Source organism: Channa argus, chromosome 6 (genome assembly GCF_033026475.1).
Source record: "Channa argus isolate prfri chromosome 6, Channa argus male v1.0, whole genome shotgun sequence".
In the NCBI taxonomy this organism is placed as follows: Eukaryota; Metazoa; Chordata; class Actinopteri; order Anabantiformes; family Channidae; genus Channa; species Channa argus.
In genome coordinates, this window is record NC_090202.1 from 2,163,460 (window position 1) to 2,186,422 (window position 22,963).

Genomic DNA, 22,963 nt, shown 5'->3' on the forward strand with positions numbered 1-22,963 from the left:
TTGTGTTCTTGTCATGGTGCTAAACCTCAGCAACAACATTGTTCAAAACACAAGAACATACAGGAACAAAATATATGTTATATGAAAATACATTATCACCCTATTTTACAGTTTTAGGTGCCAGTTACTTTCAATTCATACTAATCAACTAATAAATTCAGTGTTTCATTATGAATGAAGACGCTGTCAGTACATGCAGCTATATACTGTAAAGTTGTTACAACCAGCTCTATTTTTATTCCACACTAGGTCACTGTTACACAGATTTCTGGCCTTTTGTTTTATTCATTACTATAATGTGTCTTTACTATGGAAGAGGATTAAGGGCCACTAATAATGTATTTGAATTTTGACTTTTTAATAAGACAGAAGGTTAGTTTTAACTTAACATTTGAGAGTGATGTCAAAATTCAGAGAGCAAACATAGAACTTCAATAATGTTTTTTAAAACTGGCCCTAAGGCTCTTCTGTACTTTTCCAAACTTTTAACCTTTGAAAGCTTGAGTTTACTGTGAACTGAGTTGACAAAAAGTATGTTCTCCTGTTAAAAAGTGGAGTTTTACTGGTGTGTATCCCCCAACATCTGCTTTTTATTTGCCTTTTAATAACTATGGGGTTGTTTAGTGTATAGAAGAAATTACATGAATGTGGATGATTTTTCTGTGTTTGGAGGAGTTTTCTCTCCTTCAACCTGAACATTTGAGATTTTCTGACCTTATTTATGAGGCACAAAATGTAACAAAACTGAAGTAGACTTACTTCCGACGTAAGTCGTAGACGTACATTCCAATTACCAACAGCAGCAAGTATAACATTGTCTAACGTTTTTGGTGGAGTACTTGCAATATTACAGGACATGTACTTAGTATTTCTATCAAATCAATAACTGGAAGTGGGGCACTTTTATTATAGACATAACTAAGATAATACATGTATAAATGTCAGCTATCGCAGATTTAGAAGTTCTGTTGCTATCGTTGTTGTGATTCCATGCTGGTTCATAACAACACAGGATTTTTATATGATTGTTTTATTAATGTGATGATGTACTCTGGCATGTAAAGTGCTTAATATGCTACTCACCATTTGTCAAGTACAAAATATATTATACTACATTGTATGTTATTACTTATAATGTATGCTACACTTTTTTTGCATATCCTTTTGCACTGGTCACCTAAATATTCTTTATTGTTTACATTTCATATACACACAAATGTATTAATATTATCCTGAATGGTTTGTTGGTTATTGCTTCAGTAAACTAGATTTTTCCACCACTGCGATCAGACAAAGTGCCTTATGGTGTTTCATTGTATTGAATACAATGATAATAAAGTGTCTGATGTGTTTGTTATGAAGTTACAGACACAAAGGTGTAGGATTTAATCCATGTTGCCAACCTCTATGTCTTACAGTCTAAACAGAGATAAATGAGATCACCAACTTAATTCAAAGTCATCTTCTATCATCTACTTGGGTGTTGTGAACAAACAGAAATTCGTACTCGGTCTACTAAAGAATGATATTGATGAGGAAAGCGTGATTCAACAAGTGAGCTGTGGGAACATGCATAATACAAGTTAACAAACGTTTGTAAAAGCCATGGACACCCAGGCCTTTGTAGTATAACTTTAAAAGCCTCTTATTGAAACATCCTGTTAGTCAGTGACAGGCTCAGAAAATGGAACATTTAAACATCACACACCTATTTTGCAATGCCAAAAATCCATTACTCTATTTGACAGATGAAGCCAGAGATGTACAAAACCTGCAATATTTAAAATGATCCAGGTACCAGTGATGGAAAAGGATGTTTTACAAGTACATTTATTTGGGGGACATTTCTAATTAGGTATTTATCAGTATTACCAGTTTCTGCTACTCCATACTTACTAGTTATTACATTTCAGACGGAAATTTCCTAATTTTACTGGACAACATTTCTATCACTAGTTAATTTCAGATTTTGATGAATTAAACCAAAATACAGTAAAATTCTCATTGTGAAATTTACAAGCTGCCCAGCAGCATACAGTTGTTAAAATCAGCTCTATCACAACCTGCTGCTACAGAACATAAAAGATATAAACACATTATTGTGTCATAATTATAAGCATAATGGGATCCTGATATTGGTAAAGTTAGTGATTCTACATAGAGTATGTTTTTATTTGGTTGCTCCAATTATTATTTTGAGACAATATCTTTGCTCTTTAACTTAACTAACTTCTACACTGTGGTGATTAAATTAAAGTACTGTAAATGATCTGAGTCCTTCCACAACTACCCACAGTAGGGACATTTAAATGGCTGATATTGGTAAACTGGTATCAGTCTACCACTGCTTTTTTAATAGTGCAAGTTTCCCAGACATGTTAAAGGAGGGAGGGATTGAAGCAGGGGAGATAAAAAAGAATGAAGAGAAGGGGGAGAGGAAGAAAGTGGCTCTACCATCCCAATTCCCTAAAGTATCATTATTAAAACACTCACTTCCACAGGAGGAGCAAAGAGAGGGTGAGAGAGAAAAAGAACGCAAGGGAGGAAAAAGAGAGAAAGAAAGATGGACAGCGGAGAGAGCAAACACAACGGCGAAGGGAAAAAAAGTAGGAGCGGGGAACCCCCACTGGACGGAGTAAAAACAAATTAACAGAGCTCTTATAAAACACAGATGCTGCAAAGAAAATAAACTTCACAAGATTTATTATTTTGCAAACGAATCAGAAGACCAGTGGAAAAGCCATCACTTCATCCCCCCCCCCCCCCCCCCCTCCTCCTGTTTTTGTCTTTTTTCTTTCTTTCAGGTAACACTGTGGGGGAAGAATCTACACTTTTCTCTTTGTACAGCAATCTCGCTCTTCTGCTATTTTCAGTCAGAGTTAACAGTCGAGGTCAGGCCGGCCTGTGTGAAAATGGCTTTCTGCCCGGTCCCCAGCTCCCAAACCGCAGGCTAACAGAGAGCTTTTATTAACAGCCCTATTTGGGAACATTTTTTAAACGTTTTATAGTTTTATTGATGTTTCTCATGTTGGGGAGCTCAACGTGAAAAAAACCAAAAAGAAAAATGAAAAGTGTCCAAGATTTTTCAAATTCTGTTATAAAAGGTAGGATCTTTAAAAGAATTTCTTTTTAAATGAACATGAGTTTTATTTTTATTTTAACTACTTGTGTTATATTTTAATAAAGAGGAAACAGCTGAGCAGACAAAACCACAACAACACAGAAGCAGAACATGCCGAAATGCAGATCCACACATCTACATCTTCAACTATCAACCAACCTATGTAATGGGAACGCAATCAGGTGGAAGGAAAACACACACACACACACACACACACACGTAGCACCCTGAAATCAGATCTACATGTTTACAGCATGTCAGTATTTACAAGGCTTCATCAGACAGGACTGAGTCGCCAGCAACTAGAGCTGGAGGGGGGTGGGGGTGGGGGTTCCGACAGCTTCACTGGATCAGATGACACCCACACTCCAACCATATGTGTCTGTCTATATGAGCATGTAGAAGTGTGTGTGTGTGTGTGTGTGTAGTCATCATCTGATTTGGGTCAAGGAGCTAGTACCTCTGTGAGGTACTAGCTCCTTGACGAAGGGAAGGGGTTTGGCTAGTGATTGGATGTTTGGGAAAGCAACAGAGGGTGGAGGGAAGGTAAAGGAGGGTGGGATGATAGAGACAGAAAAAGAGTGTGTGTGTGTGTGTTGGGGGCTGCACTGCACACAAGTACACAAATGCACACATACAAACCCATTTAGAGAGAACAGCAAAGGAAGAGAGAGCTGCAGAAAGACAGAAGGCATCAGATGGTTTTTCCGTGGTCCTTTACTGAACATGTTAAACTTTGAAAATATGGGGAAAAAAGGAGGCGTCATTAATTAATAGCTCTGATAATGAGCAGGACAAGAGATAAACTATTGTAGACCGGAGCAGCAACATGACTTGCACTAGGCTAAACTATTTTACACTACACAATCCTAATAAGAGCAAAAGCTGTTTTTAGCTGATGACAAACATGATTTAAAATGAGTTCGGTCCAACCAAGTTTGCATCTTCTTATCCTAATATTTTTGGTTGACTGAAGATGCATTATTTAAAGTTAATATTCAGTATGTATTTAAAAGCATTAATATGCCGAAAGAGTTTTTGCAGACATTAATACTTCATAAATTTGGCAAATCACATTAAACAACAACACAGGACGATACAATTCTTAATTTTGTTCTGCATATAATTCATTCATTTTAGATACATTTAACATCACTGATTGAGTTGTGTCTAACAGATGCCGAGGCAAAGCTCAAACGAAAAAGAAAAGAAAAACAAGAAAAGAAAATCTTGACTTCCACATCGTCGTCTATCTTCAGGTGACACCTTAGCCACAACTGTTTGCAATTAGATTTCAGTTGATGTTTCTTAGAGATAAGACATTAAATAGTCAAAAGAAATTATATAAATCCAAATCTATATTTATTTATTTTATTTTTTTATTTTTTTTACACAAAATGACGACCATACTTTATTTTAACAGCATTATTTGTGTGTCTGAAGTGAGAACTCGGTCAGAGTGATCACACTTTTTTAAGCTTCCCATCACTGGCTGCATGCAGCGCTTTCTCTAAACGTCTAAATGCTCCTCCTCTATGACTTCATGCGCCGCACGAGAGGACACAATAAGAAACACAGAGAGGAGATAATAACACATCCTCCACAATTTTTTTTGTTTAACACTGAACGTTTCTTCTAGATACAGTTACATCACCTCCACATTTTTTTTTAAATTATGTATTTGGTTGTATTATTTCAGCAGATCAGACTTCTTTCCTAATCACACATCGACAACCCTTTTTTTAGGTTCTGCTCTGTTAACAAAAACACACATAAACATAGTTCTTATTTGATTTGTCCATTAAAAATTACTGCAATCTATTGCTGAGTGATTTACATTGTAGTAATGTTCAGCTATGACAGAAACTCTATTTCAAGTGCTGGAAACGATGGTGAGGCAGCTTTGATCCGAATTCAGCTGACACAGTCCTGACAGCGTCCAAGTCTAAATAAAAGGTGTGTCAAAAACACTTATACACAAATCCAGCACCGAGAATTTCAGAATAAAGGTTTTGTTCCACAATCACAGACATTTAAAGAATGGTAATCTATATGGTTGTTATCCAGTGTCACACTCAAATATAACTAGTGCTAATGTTTTGATCCAGTGTATTTTCTAAGAAAAATAGTTATGCATGAAAATATTAATTGAATTAAAATGTTTTCAGTTTTAGTTTTTACTATCATCCAAATAAATTTCCTACGTATATTAAGGTCTAAGCACTGGTTTTGTACCAACAATGGACACCTAGAAATGGTCAGAACATGAAACAAGTGGTATGAATTGAATTATTGTGAATTATACTCTGTATATGTATGATTTACTAAATTATGACAGATGAGAAGGAAGTAAAACAGAAGTCCACACACAGCAACGAAACCAATTTATTGTGTGACAACGGGAGGCTTTGGCTTTTCAGAGCGTGCACTTTTCACATGGTAGGCAATAAGTTGGAAGCCGAAAGTGCCCGTCCGTGTATAATGGCAAGCCAGCTTAATTTCTTTATCTCTACCTTACAATTTCAAAGATCAAATAATGATGAGTGCAGCGGCGAGCTCCCGGTGATAAGAGGGTTTAGTGGTTGTGGAGATTGAGTTATTAGGGTTCATCCCAAAAAAAAAAAAAAAAAAAATGTGGGGGGCGGGGGGGGGGACAGAGGTCTCTGGTGGAGCCCGAATATGAGCCAAGATACATATTCCTCGCAGTGTGTATTTTTGGTCACTTTAAAAGCCCTAAAAGTACAGGGGAAGGCTAATTTTCAGGGTAAACAGCTTGTTCGATTGCAGTGTGGTTTTGCTCTGAGCTCTCAGTTTATTGACTCAAGCCGAGCTGGGCTCTGGCTCCTCTGCCGACCACAGTAAGGGGACTGCCGACGGGAGCCTGCTGCAAACACAAGCTGCAAACACAAGCTTACCTTTGATGGCACACAACTGTTAAATCACATGTACTGACTAATGTACAAAGCCTAATCCTCTTGACTATACGGCAGGTTGAGGGGGAAAAATGCTTTTAAAAGAACATCTGCTCCTTTTAGAAAGCTATTTGCCATCCCTATTTCCTGCTGCCCAGTAATTTGTAGGTGAAATTATTAAGATGTGTACAGTAGGATTTTTAAAGTGATGCTGGATTCCATGTGTCTAATAAAATACACACACACACACACACACACACACAAAATTATGAGAACACTCTTAAGGGAAAAAGAAAACCTTCTAAAACAAAATCTAAAAGAAAAAATAAAAATGTAAATGTTTACTTGGTCCATTATTCTCTAAGCACAACAACAGAAAACGATAAAACAGCGAACAGACCTCTACATTCAGTAGAGGAGTTTTCATACTGCTGCTTAAAAAAAAACTCCAAAAGGAGGGCTGCAAGTTGTTTTAGCTGGAGGAAGGAAGTGACCATTCATTTAAAAAAAAAAAAAAAAATTACCCCTCTCCTTCTCTGTTGTTAGATTTGTATCAAGGCAAAACCCTTGCAGCATAACTCAAGCTTTACAAGTCCTTTTTGTCGGTGTGTGCCTGTCTGTAGCTGCTCCTCCCTCTCAGCACTGCTGGGAATCCTGACCACACAGCACCACACAGAGGACAACAGTGGTACTGAAACAAAGGCCTGCGCCCTGATGTACATTTGCATGACAGGTATTTATGGTAAAAGATCTCCTCAACCTATTATCCACACATTTGCCTGCTTTATAAATGATTTCCTCAATGATGTTTTTTATAATATTACATTTTACAACCTTTTTAATCACAGACAATCTATGGATTTAAAAGAAAATGTAATTCTTTATATCTTGTAAAATGTACTTTAGAAGTGACTTTAGTGTCCAATAATAATCGGATGTTACCTAAATTTGTTGACAGTTCCTGTTTATTTGTGCCTTCCTACTGAGACACTAAAGAACAATACACATTATCTAAAGATAACGGAAAGGAAGGAGCAGGAATGCTGTTGTCACAGATAACTGTCTGAACTGCCAGCAGTAAGTGTCAGTGCTTGTTTTTAAGACAAGGTTACGGTCAAAAAGAGGGGCGCACTGATAATGTTAGTTGCTGTGTAAGTCACACTGTCCTACAACATGTTCTGCTGGGTTTACCATGTTCTGTATGTACAGCTTTTATTTTATGGAATACCAAGGAGCTTCAATAACAGCACATAGAATAACAACAGTACTGTATCTTGTGGGATTAATTTCCAAATATAAATGATTACTTTTATAAATTAAATCTATGATTAATGTAATTTTTGTTTTTATAAATGATCAGAATCACACACTTTCTCAAACTTGACCAAAGTATTTCGCATTAAAGAACATTCAGTAGCTGTTTAGACCTTTCAAGAGCTCTGTGCAATCGTCCTCAGTCATTTATAAATAATTTTATGCTTGTTCAACTTGGAAATGGAAGCTTCCCCAGGGTTGAAAGGTTAGTTAAACGTTTGATTTTTGAAAATGTAAATCGAGTTCAGTAGACTAAGGATAATTGGTTTATGATTTAACTATATAGTCAGTTTTTATGTGACATGAAAAGTTCTAGCTGCAGCTGGTAAATTTGTTTTTTACTATAAACAATACTAAGACAAACTTTTTATTTACAGAGTTAAGTGAACTCAAGTTGAAAGGCCTCGAGTCAGAACAACTATAAGCTGTTAAGTGGTTTGGACGAGTGAAATGAGAGGTTTCCAGTTAAATTATTTATGAATTTAATTAATATGACATTTTTCATTTACATAAATAGAAAAGCTTAGCCGTTTATACCAAATACTCATATGGTTAAAGTTAAGTTAAAACTGTTTCAACCTAATTAGAAAATGGGGAAGTCTTAAAGTGCAAAGCCAGACATGAAAATCTGAAAACTGAAGATCAGACCATGCAATATGAGCAAAAAGTTGACTTTCAACATACTTTGTCGTAAAGTTAGCTTTACAACTGCCATTAACTGGATCTAGCATAGCAACTAAAAGTAACAAGATACAAAAGATACAAAAAGAGCCGAGTTACAAGTACAAAATAATGGTGAACATGTGGGTCTGTGGTGGCTTTACAAATTCTGCTTAACCCATTCTCGGGCTGGACACTGAATCAAGGCAGACAGCTCATCATGATGACTGAAATCCAGACAAATCATCTATCTCCCTGTTTTATACTGTTGACACATTTTTGAAACTAACATTCTAACTCACTCTGTCAAATCCATCCACTGTGTGTGTGTGTAAAACAGCGATTTCAACATTATCAAATACACTCTGTAACTGTTTAACTTACAGTAACTATACTGTCGAAAACAGGGTCACAGTGAGGCCGTGTACATACGTGTCACACACAAGCAGTTATGAGGTAATGTTTCCTTGGCATCGACCTTTGCAGAGTGTTGGTGTTTTTCACCACAGGACGATGACTGACGAAGCGGAGTGCTGGGGGAGGAGGGGGGGCGAGATAAAACAAAGTCCAAACCCAAATAAGCAAGCCGTCAGCCTCTAATAGCAGAAAGGAAGTGTCCCTTTATCAACAAGTGAATTAACAGTTTCCCGTCACACCTTGTTTTTTGCCTCCCCCTCTCTTTCTCTGAACCAGCGCCAAGGCCCAGATGGCCCCATGATCGGACCACCAGGGCTTCTGCTCGGTGAGGAAACAAATCTGTTGCACTGACTAATAGCCTCGTGTTGATGTTTTATGGTTAGGAAGTGTATGACCACCGCCATGTATACACACAAAAGGCAGCCATGCGTGTTTAAAAATGCCATATGTGACAGTAATGCCAAATGTCATAACTGTCAGAAAAGTGTCACAGAAAAAGGGGAAAGCAGGGAACGTCTAAATAAAAGCCTCATCTCCATGTACAGCAGTAGAACGCAAAGTACAGCTCTTCACAAAGGAAAATGAATTCAGATCAAAAGAAAAATCAAAGATGGCTTTTAGATTATTATGATCAAGTTGTTTTTGGAACACTCAAAATTGGCACACTGCTGTATTATACAGTACAGCGGTTGGTGCTGAAAAACATGTGAATGATAAAACTCTGTAGTGGTTGCCATGTGCCTGGTATAGCCTCAATAACCTCTGCCCTGTGCAGAGAAACTGCACTTACTAATCTAGCCTTGTATGCACTGGGCCGCAGACAAACCGCGCTTTACAGCGTGGGACCGTCATATTATGGGTCATCACCCCAAATGACAATACACTGATCACACAGAGGAAAGGCTTTGGGGGAGAAAAGGAGGGGGGCAGGATTATGTACTGTACACAGGGACGTAAATAGCTATTCCAGATTTTAACAGTGACAAGAAGACGGCCAATTGCAGCCTCTATTTTTAGGTGTGCCGGCAGCCTTGGCTGGCAGCTTTGAGAAGGATGTGTACTTTTCTACAGTTCCTTCCCAAAAATCAACGCTGTCCTTGCTGGCGACAATCACAAAGCAGCTGTTGTGGCTAAGTGGCCTGGCGTTGCTCGCCTCACCCTGCTGCATTTTTGCCAGCTTAAGAAAACCACCTTCGCTGCCCAAACTTCACACCCAGCTTGCAAAAACAGGTGTAAAGGAGACACAAGTACAAATGTGACTCAATGTGTTTGCATCCAGTGAAAAGTGCGTAAATTATGGGCTATGTATCGATGCTGTGGCAGTGGTACTGGAGGGGTGCTGGGTTTCTAAATTTACATATGGCAGGAAGTCTTGTAGCAATTTTAGCTTCAAAATAACAGACACCATGAGACCTGGTGCCCAACACTTTAAAAGCTCTGAAATGGAAGATATTTCAGTGTAAGATTACTACTATTTAATGGTATCATATACAACAGCATAGAAAATAAAGCGCCTTTCATAGCAGATTACCCAAATTCAAACTGTTCCAAGGGAACTGGAACATGTGACTGACCGATGTTTCTGATCTGAGACTGATCTTTAATAATGGCCTAACTCATAATGTCAGCAGCAGAATGGATTCAGAGGTGTACACAAACATTATGTCTATAGGTTTACAGATCAAAAGTAATTGTGAGGAGCTTTATCATGCTGAAAGAATGAAAAAGGGCTTTATTAGAACAATGAAGACTTTAACCCAACCCAAACATTTATTCCACCTGCTGAAGAGACTGAAGGGAGAAACACAAAAAGCAAACAAGTGAAGGAGGCTACTGTAAAAGCCTAAAAGTATTAACGAAAGCAACAATTCTGTGATGTCAGTGAGTCACAGGTTTTATAATTATAAGTATTATTAACTAACTGCTCCCAGCTATAAGTGGAACAAATAACATGTGCCATGTTAATCAGAAGTCGCTATGTTGTTTAACATATCAAGGTGTAAATACCATCCAATAAAAACAAGAAAGACATAGAAAGGAAAAAATTAATTTTGAAAATGTCTCCCATATCTTTTGATCTTAAACCTATTAGTCTTTAGTGTAGAGCAAAAACAAATCAATTAGCCTTGAAATTGTAATATTTTGAACAGAGCAGCATGACATCTCTGATGTACTGTATGCAGACAGAAACGAGTTTAAGCTTTAACCCTCTTTTTTTTTTTGTATTTTATCACAAATACTCATCAGTCCCTTAGCTTTGTTAATCTTCTTCAAATGTGCAGACACACACACATGCACACACACCCAGTAAGGTATCACTGTGAGCACTAATTCTTGACAGGTGGCCCTAATGCTCTTCTTTGAAACTAAAGTTTGATTTATGACCATGCTTCCAGAGACCCCTGCTTCACCGGCTGCTACTACAAACTTATCTTTCCCTCCCCGTGTTTGTCGCTGCCCCCTCCATTTTCCCTCAGTCCTATCTCTCCTTTGTTTTTCTCAATTGCACCTCATTACTTTGCTCACTCACTTTCACCTACTAGCCCACTTTGATGTTTCTGTCTCTCTCTGTCTCTCATCGCAACAGAGTGGTGACTCTCCAAGTCAGACATCCTTTTAATGTTTGATGGCCTATTTTTCACAGAGCGGAGGAATGTTTGTATGTGTGTATTTTCATGTAGGGGTTACAGAGGGGTCTGGGTCTAGACAAGGAAGACAGGAAGGAGAGAGGAAGTCAGGCCGCCATCTCTGAAGACAGAAGGGAGTGTGTCTATAGCTAGGGGTGGGTAGTGCGAGTTCTGGGACCAGCAGACAAAAACATGACTTTACACTGACCAAACCACTACAGTCTCTTCTATCACATATTAGTGCAAATATGAAGACTCGGCAAGAAAACTTTTAAAGAATAAAGCGTGCGAATAGATTAGGGAAAAATATGAAAAAATGAAGGTAAACAAAACATGATGGTCATTTCTGAGTCAGTTCTGATACTTAAGACCTACACACATCCAAGTACTAAACAAACTCAAAATTTTAGTCCTTGTATGTCCCTGCTAGGTCTTATAACATCTCAAAATAAGTTCACGTGCTGTAAACTAATAATATATTTAAATATATTTATAGTTTATAGTATTTGCATCCTCCTCCACATAGAGAGGGACCAGTCATTGTCAGTAAATTAAAAATGGCCAAACAAAAATAACTTCCCTTAAAGTCATCAGTCTATACTTGACTAACAAAGGTTATACTTCATGATATATTAAAGATTTCTATAAATGTGCATACTATAGTTTCCAGAGACATGTTGCAACTGGATCCAATCAGGACAGAAGATGCAGTGGATGCCCCAAGTGCCCATCTGCCAATGAAGACAAGTACTTACAAGTGTCCTCTTTTAGAAACTTATAATTTGGCTGCATCATTTAATGAAACAAGAGAGAAACCAGTGTGCACAGACACTGTCAGTAGGAGATTCAGTTCAGCTGCCCACATGGACAGAGTTGCCAAGAAGATAACCCATACTAAGGTTAGCAAATTAGCAACAGGCAAGGAAGAACCAACACTTGACTTTAATCAATAAATCATGTGGACTGATGAGTCAAAGCTGGAGGTGTCAGGATACAAGCAAAGACCATATGTCAGACACAGAGCTCATAAAAAGATAAAACATCCAGTGAAGGGTGGAAATGTAATGTGTAATGTGCAGGGCGTCCTCAGTCAGCATGGACACCACTCCACACTGAAGGCACATGCCATTCCTTTCAGGCAATGACTGATTGGGGATAACTTCATGTTGCAGCATAACAATGACCCTCAGCATTCTTCACGGTTGTGTAAGAATTATCTGGAGAAGAAAGCAACGTTTGAAATACTCTCACTGATAGCTTGGCCAATTCATCTAACAGATCTGAACCCAGTCAAACTGCTTTGTTTTTCATGTTTTTTGTGCATTGTGCATTTACAACCATTTGATTCAATAACCGCAGGCCAGTATCAGGCTGCTGGCCTAGTCTGTGGAGTGTGTCCCAAACCGTCTGCGCTAGTCAGCATAAGCCCATTGGTGAGTGGGACCAGTTGGCTGTTCAGCAAATCACTGCACAAGACTACTTTCACAATGTTAGTACATGGGGCTCCACATCCTCTAAAAAGCAGCGCTACATGCTCATTAGTTTTTTGATAAAATGGTTGGTTCACAACAGCCCTTACAAAGGTGCAGGGGTGAAAATCATCCTGCCTTTGATACCAAATCTTAAAAAGGCTTTAAGGAGGGTCAACAATGACCATGAACCCCACCCCCCAGCGCCACTAAAACACACACTGCACACAAGTATGGTAGTGTTCATACAACAATGTAAGGTATTGACGAAGTGTGCGTGCTGAACTGAGGAATGCAGAAGGGGCTACAGATTCGGCTGTAACACCACAACAATATCTCGTGAATGAGAGGACGCAAGTAATCAGAAGGCAAGAAGAAAAGTCCAAATACTCAAGTCAAAGTGGTGGATTAGCAATTACAATGCAAAGCTACAAATACTGGACAAATGTTGAAGTAGTTAGAGTAGTGGCCTAAATGGTGAAAATGTTAAAAGTAATAGGTTTTATCATAAAGAGTAAATTTCAAATTATTATCTACAAACATCTAAAACATTTATTTGAAGGCCAATGCCATCAAACTGACCTATATGCTGTAGTGACAATTCACTTTCTACAACAGCAAGCCAAGATCTATCTTTTGCTTAAACAAAGAAACAAAGTTGTAAAAAAAAAAACCCACTGAATTATATCAAATAAAAAAACCCACAGGTCAGTTCCCAGTCATTGGCTTCTCTGAAGTGTTTATCAAGTTATCGCCCTCACCCTGGAGCATTACACCTTTTAAAGCTCAGGGATATTCTGGGAAAGCCATGATTAATGAGAACCATGATATTTTACACTGAGTAACACCTCTGGGGTCAAGCAGTGCAGTTGACACAAAGTGTGTGTTTATCAGTGTGTATCTATGTCAGCCTGGGACCCACGGACAGTGTACGCTCCCCTGTTTGTCAAACACAATGGTGTTTGACAAACAGGGGAGACAAGGTTGCGGCAGACAGATCAGAGTCCCTGGAAAAGCGCTACTGAGATGAGCAGTCACTGGAAACACGCACACACACACACACACACACACACACACACACAGACACACACAAATATGCACACAAGTAAATAATGGCTTTTATTACTCCTTGTTCTGCCTGGAGTACATTGTCTAGATTAGTTTTAGAGAAGATCTAAAGTTGTTCTCGATTCATCGTAGGTGTGGGGCAGTGAGTTTTGTCCTATGCTAACTATCACTCCCATAGATCATTAACCAAACTTAAACTATTTAAATTATCATACTAAAGTCTAGTAAATGTATTACTATATAAATTATGTTGTAATATAACCAGCTTAATGACACTAATCCAACAACTGTGTAATGAAGGTACAGTACTAGTTGGCAGATTATGCCTTTGGATAATATTACGGCAACAATCAACAATGACCGTTTAGCAAAATACTGTGTGTGCGCATGCGAGCACAACAGACAAACAAAGGGAAATAAGCGGCTGGCAGATTTGGGCAGAAAGGTGTATGAGTGGGCAGAAGTATACTGAGCCTGTAGCAAAAGGTAAAGTCTCTAAACAAATGTTTTTCTACTTTTCTTTGCCTGATTTGAGTGGCTGTGTACCACCATCTGCGATTAGTGGTGAGTGTTGGCCTTTGGCTTTGCCAAACTTGGGTCTATTGTGTCACACTCTGAACTTAAAATGATTGTCCATGCTTTTTTATCATCACCTCTAGCCGGTGCAGAACGCTGCTGCCAGTCTACTGACAAAATCCCACGAACATTGTCATATTACATCCATTTTAGCTGGATCCCTGTTAATTTTAGAATTAAGGTTCTGGTTATTACAAGAGTCCTTCAAGGTCTGACTTGCTTCATGCCCATGGTCCTTGCAGACCACTTAGGTCTGCCAACCAGAATCTGTTGGCTGTGCCTCGCACCATGCTTAAAACCAACGGTGACCGGGCTTTTGCTACTGTTGCACTGAGATCGGTTACTTTGCTATCAAACCCAACCTTTTCTTATCCTTTTTTTTAAATTTTACTTTTTGGAAACAAAAGTCATACGTTGAAATACACATCTCAAAACACAGTGAAAACAAATTATGTACACTAAAGACTGAATAAAGCAGCTGTACAACAATAGAATATAGAGATTTGGAAGGTGTGCACATCAGAACCTCTGCGACCTATGGTTACCCATAATTCCCTTCTCTGGGTAGGTCCGCATCAATCTTTTGATAGAAGTATATAATTGGCCTTAAAAATCATGGACTTCTTCATGATATTTCCCACTGAGCTAGTTTTCTGTAATGGTACGGACACCAGTGTTAAGTTCCAATTGCCTTTTTGTCAAGAGAACCAAGATGCTAACTTCTGGCCACACCTTCAAAAAGATGCTATGCCTTCTCTATGGCGCTATTCGGTATTCACTGAACATAAAGGAAAGTGGTGTAGTATATACAGTATAGCTATCCACCCATCAGCCACAAAATTTACTTTCATGTTGTAGCTAATCGGTGCAAATTTTGTACAAAAAACAAAAGAACATATAGTCAAACTATGGAGGATGGAAATAGATGAACCCCATTAAAATGACTCTAAGGCTCTAAGAAGAGAGTGCATTTGCAAGTGATACTGATCCTTTCATAGGTCAACATCGTACCTGCCCTTCTATTTTTTTCATGCTTTTTACAAAATTAATGAAATTAGACATAAGGAGCATAAACCCGAGAGCAGACCTTTCTTGAGCACACAGTCAAAAAGCAGAAACAATCTTAGCTGGACCATAGAAACAGAAAAAAAAAGGTGTAATAAACAACATATATGAAAAAAATACAATTGGAAGATCAACTTAAGATAGTTAAGATCTTAACTTAAGAACTTCATGGAATGTGAAACAATACAAAGCTTTTGTATTACTCTGTTCCCTTAGTTCTAATTTAAAGATAGAGGTTAAAGAAAGTCCAACGTAGTAAACCTCTAAGGCTTCATCCTGCTTCATACAATCAGCTGATAAAATTAATTATATTTTAATTTCATTGTATTAATTTATAGATTTATATTTCCAAAGGTGGTAACCAACATTTTTTCTGAGGATGTGCACCAAGCTCAAAATTTTGGTGAACATTCAATATACTGTCTGATAAAAATTCATACACCTAACTGAGGACTATATCCTCATTGCCAAAATGACCACAGGGAGAACTTTGCTGCATAACATCACTAATATGGGTCATGGCTTTCACATGCAGCCCTTTAGGTTTTCTAGATGGTGTTAGTGGGCTATAATGTGCTCGTTTAATGTTGACATCCGATAAATACTTGCTGGGATGCTGGAGACAAATACTGTATAAGCATCAATAAACGCTTCCACTCCCACCGTTCTGGTTCCTCACCGTGCAGTGGAGATCCAGAGGGGCTGCTGGACAGGCCAGGTATGGGGCTACAGCGGCCTCCGATGCCTCCACCTCCACTCAGGATGCAACCCCCTCCTCCTAGACCTCCTCCACCTGCCCCTCCTCCTAACACAGCCACCCTGTTCAGCTCTTGCTCAATCTCCTCCAAGCCCGCACTCTTTTGGAAGCGAGACATTCGGTTGACGACCCTTGGGGACATATGCGTGCGTGCACAGGGTGCACCTCCATAGGGGTTGATAGGAAACACATGAGTGGTGCCTCGGAGGGTGCTGATTGCTACCCAGCGACTGTCTTGGCTGAAACACATGTCCTGGACCTGGACAAAGACAGTTAAGGTAAAGAAGTTAGGACTGTGCACAACAGACGTCTACTCCATTATTTCCATTTCAGTCCTGATATATTTGCAAACATGACTTTATTATATTGACACTATAAGATTTAACCAGTTACTCAAGGTCCAATCAATCGACTGCAAATTAAACTTTTTTAGAATCTTTTACTGAAAACTGTGTGGACATTTTAGCAATTGTCTTCCCCCAAAAAATAAATGAAATGGTAAGGAGTAACCTTTCTATTGCATGCTCACTTTATACAACATTAGCTGTTACAGGGAAATGGGAATGGTGCATGTTTTGTAAAGAGATAAGTAATGAAAAGACCTGGAGCTTTTAAAAAATTAAAAATCATATGTGAAGATTAAGGCTGGTACAGACCAAAACACACAAGGCAGGAAATAGCTCAGTCACCAAATAGAAACTAAAAACACCATGAAAATACATTTTGAAAAATGAAAAAAAAAGTTTCGTCTTCAACAATTTTGGAATATAAGGAGTAAGGGCTTCCGAGCACTCAGAGCTCCATCAATGTGAACAAACAACACCTCATTTGTTTGTGGTGGCCTGTCACAGTATCATTGAGGGCCACATATTTTTTTGGGTTATTTTACTTTTTGAAAATATTAAAATCTTATTTTATATCATAGCTGCATGCAGCATCCTAAACAGCCGCCTCTTTTTCCCCTCTTTCTTCCTCTCTCCCCAAACACACCAACTTGTCTGTGAACAGCTGTCGTTATGAATAAATGCTGCAAATAATGGAAATCTAACGAGTCAAATGAAGTTATAAGCAATTCTGTAAAAGTCTAGCTGATAAGGACAGTTAACATAAGGATACCGCTGGCTTGTGAGGATGTCGTAGAATGGTGGACATAGCTGCTTGACATTATGGACTAGTACTATTGCACGTGGATCCCTTCTCTAACTTAGATATGAAAGTTTGTTCACTATTTTCCAATACACAAAAGAAGTCATCCTGTGGAGTCAATAATCACTGACTGACTCTTAGGGGACATTCTTACCACATAAGCTCTACCTGAGCAGGTAAGATGTAGAGGAAACTGGATATTTAGGTTGCAGGAGACAATACAAGCAAATGAAGGTCAGGGAGAGCAAATGAACAAAGACAAAATAACACAAGTGAGGGGACAGACCGATTATAGTGTCTTGAAAAAGCATCCATCATTCACCATTTTATAAAAAAAAGGGAGGCTGAAGATGGTGGACAGTATCGGAATTAAAAAGTTCTAGGAGAAAGTTAGGATGAGGAATGTCAGACTTTCTTGCCAGTCACTCAGTCAGCTCTGTACCTGCAGGCCTTTCTAATCTTTTGCCAGCTCAGACTAGGTAATTGTCCCTAGCAATGACAGTTAATGGGGCATCCTCTGCATACCAGACAGTTATTTTACTTCACAAAGATGAGTGAAAGAGGAGGCCTGACCTCTGGTGTGCTTGATTACTGATGCCTCGGACATGAGAAAGGGCTACTTTGTGTTTGTCATAATTGGTCGTAGTAGGCCTGTCAGAGCTCCAACTATAAAGACTTTACTGTTAAGTCCATGGTATCACACGGAGCATTAACTAAAGTGTGGCAACAATGTAGATATCAAACAGCTGCCAAATGTTATCTTAAAAAGATGGAAAGTAACTGCATTCCGTTACATGTGATACGGCTGAAAAGCTGAAAAGCTCTCCCACAGAAAACATTACGGTGTACTTTTTATTATTGGTAATACAAGAACACCAGATCCACTCACCTGAGACCTTCTACATTAAGATTTCATTGTAAATGCTCCCACCAATAACCTTTGCCGGTTTCTGCATTTGCCTTCGTCCACATAAAATGCCAGTCCTTCTACAGATTACGAGAACTGTCTCAGAAGACAGCAAAGAATTTTCAGTAACCAGGTTTTTCTCAGATTACCACGGTTACACATACAGTCAGTGTTTCTACCAGAGCCCTGTGTTGCCCATACACCCTACAATGTATATCTGCAGTCTGAGATTTCCAAACTCCAGAGGCAGATTTTTTTCAAATCTTTTCAAATCTAGCTTTGATTTAAGGAGAGGAAACCACTGTTTTACTCTGGACAGACAGCCAAACTGGAGAAAGAAAGGTGTGGTTACAGATTTACCCAGCTTAATGTAGACGTAGTTCGAGAGGAAGGAAGGAATGACAAAAATGTGATGTGTGATTATATGAGGACAGAGGACAATTCCTTTTATATTCAATACATGAACGCTATGAATGAACTAAATACATTTATGACTCAAACTTAATTGTGTACTGTTTAACGCTGGATTTCCAATGTATTGCAATAGGTCAGATTTAATCAGAGATTTAAAAATAGTGGTCAACCTTCGATATAATGAATCGGCCTAATACAGTGCCGACATAAAGTAAGGCTAGGTTCTGCCAAGTATCTGCTCTTTGCTTAGGACAGGATTCATGAAACTTTTAAAGGAGCACTAGTCAGAGAATTAAATTTTTTCGGTTATAACTTAACTCTAAGACTAATATAGGAACAAGTAGAGCCATAAAATTGGGCTGCAAGGAGGTATGATGGGAGGACTTTTGAGAGGGTTGCAGAATTCAAGTCACTGCTACCTAAGCCGGTGAGGCCAACCACAGTAGCACAGCTGCAGCAAACACAAGACACAATGCAGATGTGAGGCTGGGATAAGCAACTCTTTGGTAAGATCTAAAAGCTCATTCTGACTTGAGAACTCTGCTGCCTGTTATGAGGCCAAGCAGATTTACGACAGCATGGTCCGATTCCCTCTGTGGAGCCCAATGATAGGTCAAAAGATTACATCATAAATGCTGGGCTTCCAAGGGGAATGCTCACCCAATTTGCAACAAAATTACTTTTATATAATGCTCCATTGACTTCATTTCATAGAACACTGTGCTCTATTGGTCTTTTGGCCGAGACCGTAATTAGAATCTGTTCACTTGAAACATTTGATCTACTCGGATGAGAAATAGTAGCAGTGAACTCGGGCAGGGTTTAACTAACACTGTTAAGATTGTACTTATGCTGTCAAAACAAGCAATAATCCTAATTTAGTCATTAGGAATTAACCACTATGTGTTTTGAAGTCCAACACCAATATTTGGAGAACAGGGGCAGTGAAGGGCTAATCTTTTGTGCCAATACAAATTTTTATATGTGCCAACCTTTTGCCAAATACTGTAACACTGAAATGGAACATAAAATCGATCAATTTGAAGAATACCGGCACAAACTTGACAAATCTCAAACACCCCCTTTATTTGTTTACAGGGGTTACTGAGAATAATAGCTAAATAATAAGGATACAAAGTGTTTCATTCTGCTGTTTTTTTGTTTTCTTTTGTTTGCCTTTTAAAATCAGAGCCTTAAATGTGAGTACAGTTTAATAATTAAAATACTTTAACTTTCCTTAGTGGAAACCTAATTTTATTTACACTTTTAGTGCTGTTTTACATTACTTTCAGTTTTTGGCAAAATTAGCATTTATTTAGCTTGAGTATAAAGATGCAATGATCTTTCCTTACATACTGCTGTTTCAACATGTAAAAAGTCAGTTCTTTGGTATAGCCAGCAAAATCAGCTTCTTGAAGATAAGGCTAGCTAGTGAAATCAGTTTTTTTCTTAGTTCCTGCTTCAATGATGATCAAACTGGGCTTCTCATATAAAAGAAGGCTGAAGGAATCAGGTTTGTGAGGAAAACAACAGTAACCCAGTTAGTCAAGTTTATAGAAACTCACTGACAGAATTGCTTTCTATGGCTGGAATCACAGCTGATAGTGCGGGGCTGCAAAGTTTAACAGTAATTGAGTTCCAGCAGCGTAACCTCAGTGACCAGTCCTCTCCAGTTTGCCCTGTAGCCCAGAGCTTGTCTACATTCTGGTCCATTTTCAGCCCCTTACAGCTGTTATCAGCTGAAGGTCTGTTTACCTGGCCTCAGGTCACTGACAGCCAGCCGCATGTTTGGCCGTCAGAGACAGATAAGGCGTCTCTCCACCCACCTCACTGAAGACTTTATCACTTTGCAGTGTGGGTTCGAGTGTGTATGTGTGTCTGCAGGTGTGTGTGTGTGTGTGTGTCTGTATACGGTGATAACCTCTGGCCCAAGCACTAGGCTAAGGCCAGCATTCACTATTTAAAACAGGCTAGATCAAAGCAGACCCAGCGTGCAGCCGGTCAGCGGACCTGCTGTTCAGTCATACATTAACTATAGGCAGGCTGTGAGAGTGTGTGTGTGAGATTGTGCATTTCCACAGTCAATAATCCTGAACTCAAAAAGGCCTGAAGTAGTTTTGTTGAGTTAGCGCTTTTAGCTTGCACTGCAATGTTTCTGAATGTCACACTTGCACACTGTGAAATAAAATGTGGTGTAAATGTATCGGGGACCTTTTTGAGAACCTGTGTGCATCTGCTGTTTCATTTAGTATCAGGAAACCAGACAGATTTTACACACTGTCTGCAAACCCTTGTGGCAAAAGCAGATGCCAACTTGAGGATATCGAAACAGAAACGCACATCACACAGATAGAATAGAAGCCTTATTGTTATCATTGGGTACATTTACACATGTGTTACAATGACATTTGTCCTCTGCATTTAATTCATCCCCAGGTGGAAGCAGAGGGCAGCCAAAGGTGGGGCACAGTGAGCTATCTGAGTGTCTCAAGGACTCAAGGTGCATAGGCTGGGATTTGAACCAGGAGACTTCTGCATCCCAGCGTGATGCTCTACCCATTCACCCACCAAGCCATTTGATAATTCTAATTTTAATGGGATTAATTGATTTTATTTTATTAATTTATATTTCTATTTTCTCTTTCATATATGAATTCTAATTGTTTCCAAGAACCTTGCATTAAAACGTGTATGTTAATCTGTATTTTTTGGCCAAACCCTGCCTTGTGGTTTCATGTCTACATGATCCAAAAGCCCCAATTAATCTTCTTTTCCTTTAGGCTGTTTCCTTTCAGGTGTCGCCACAGCGAATCATGTGTCTCCATCTAACTCTGTCCTCTGCATCCTCTTCTCTCACACCAACTAACTTCATGTCCTCTCTCACTACATCCATAAATCTCCTCTTTGGTCTTCCTCTAGACCTCCTGCCTGGCAGATCCAACCTCAGCATCCTTCTAACCTCTGCTACCTCCAGCTCTGCCCCCTGTCTTTTCTTCAGTGCCACTGTCTCTAAGCCGAACAAGATCCTTTCATTCTCGCTGATACTCTTATCACACAACACACCTGATACTTTACTCTACGAAGACAATGCAACTCCCTACGACCTTCTCTGTCCTCAAAGCAAATACTGCGTCTGTTGTACTCTTCTAGGCATGAAACCATATTGCTGCTCACAAAAGCCCCGTTAAATAACCTTTGAAATTGTAGTGAAATTACTGAAAAAAATCAACTGTAGTGAAGCCATTAATAACATGGTGATAAAGATCTGGATTATTGGATGTAAAAGCAGCTATGAATGAATTATTTGTATACTGAGGAAAACACAATGTTCCTCTGTTTGGGGTGTTTACATAATGAGGTTCTTTAGTGTTAAACTGTGATGAACATTAAATTGCAACAATTGGGCCCTAAAAACTAATCTTAATTGCAGTGAAAATATTAAAGGTGAGTAGGTTTAGTAAAAAGTTAGTTTACCCTGAATTGAGGGGAACTCTTTTTAGTTTCAGAAATGGAGATAACGTCATCATTTAACATTAAAACTCTCCTTGCATTTAACTTAGTTATCCTGCACTGAAACATTTACCAAACTCCAGCTGACAGTGGGACAGCTGATATGTGTGAAGTTATATAAATATGACCTTTTAAATTTCTAGTGATTTCAATAATCTAGTAATTTCTCATATTGTAATTGATCACATTGATAAATTATTTTTATACCCTGCTTCTTACATATAAAGCTCTGAATGGTCAGGCTCCATCATATATAGACGACCTCATAGCACCATATCATCCCAGTAGACCACTTCGATCTCAGAATACAGGCCTACTTGTGATTCCCAGAATTTCCAAAAGTAGAATGGGAGTGAGAGCCTTTAGCTATCAAGCTCCTCTCCTGTGGAACCAGCTCCCAGTTCAGGTTCGGGAAGCAGACACCCTCTCTACTTTTAAGTCTAGGCTTAAAACATTCCTCTTTGATAAAGCTTATAGTTAGTTATAGTCATGCTGCTATAGGCTTAGACTGCTGGGGGACCCACCCCCCGATGCACTGAGCTCCTTTCCTCCTCTTGACCATCTCTCCTCTCCTCTCACCTAATAATTGTCAACACTGTATGACATTAACTCTTTCTGTTTTCTCCAGTAGTTGTCTTTCTCCTTCTCTGTCCCCCTCTCTCTGTCCCTTTCTGCAGGTGTCCTCGGTTATGAAGGTGTGTCTTCCAGCGTGCAGCTACTGGTCCTACCAACCTGCCTGATGTTTTGTTGTTGCTTTTTGTTGCTCTTTTGTTTTCTCTCTTCACTTTCCACTCACCCCAACCGGTCAAGGCAGATGGCCGTCCACCCTGAGCCTGGTTCTGCTGGAGGTTTCTTCCATTAAAGGGAGTTTTTCCTCTCCACTGTTGCCTATGGCTTGCTCCAGGGGGAATTGTTGGGTTTTCTCTATACATCTTTATAGTCTTGACTTTATTCTGTAAAGTGCCTTGAGATGACTTTGTTGTGAATTGGCGCTATATAA

The 22,963-nt window shown here is 38.9% G+C and overlaps 1 protein-coding gene across 4 annotated transcripts in view; it reads right to left on the reverse strand.

The window, feature by feature from the left end:
• Positions 1–22,963, reverse strand: part of bcas3 (BCAS3 microtubule associated cell migration factor) — a 309,008-nt gene that overhangs the window by 215,810 nt on the left and 70,235 nt on the right. For all 4 annotated transcript variants that reach the window (XM_067508758.1, XM_067508757.1, XM_067508759.1 and 1 more), the window contains exon 15: positions 15,909–16,245. In XM_067508758.1, the coding sequence (XP_067364859.1) occupies positions 15,909–16,245 (337 nt within the window). The remainder of the gene's footprint in view (positions 1–15,908; positions 16,246–22,963) is intronic.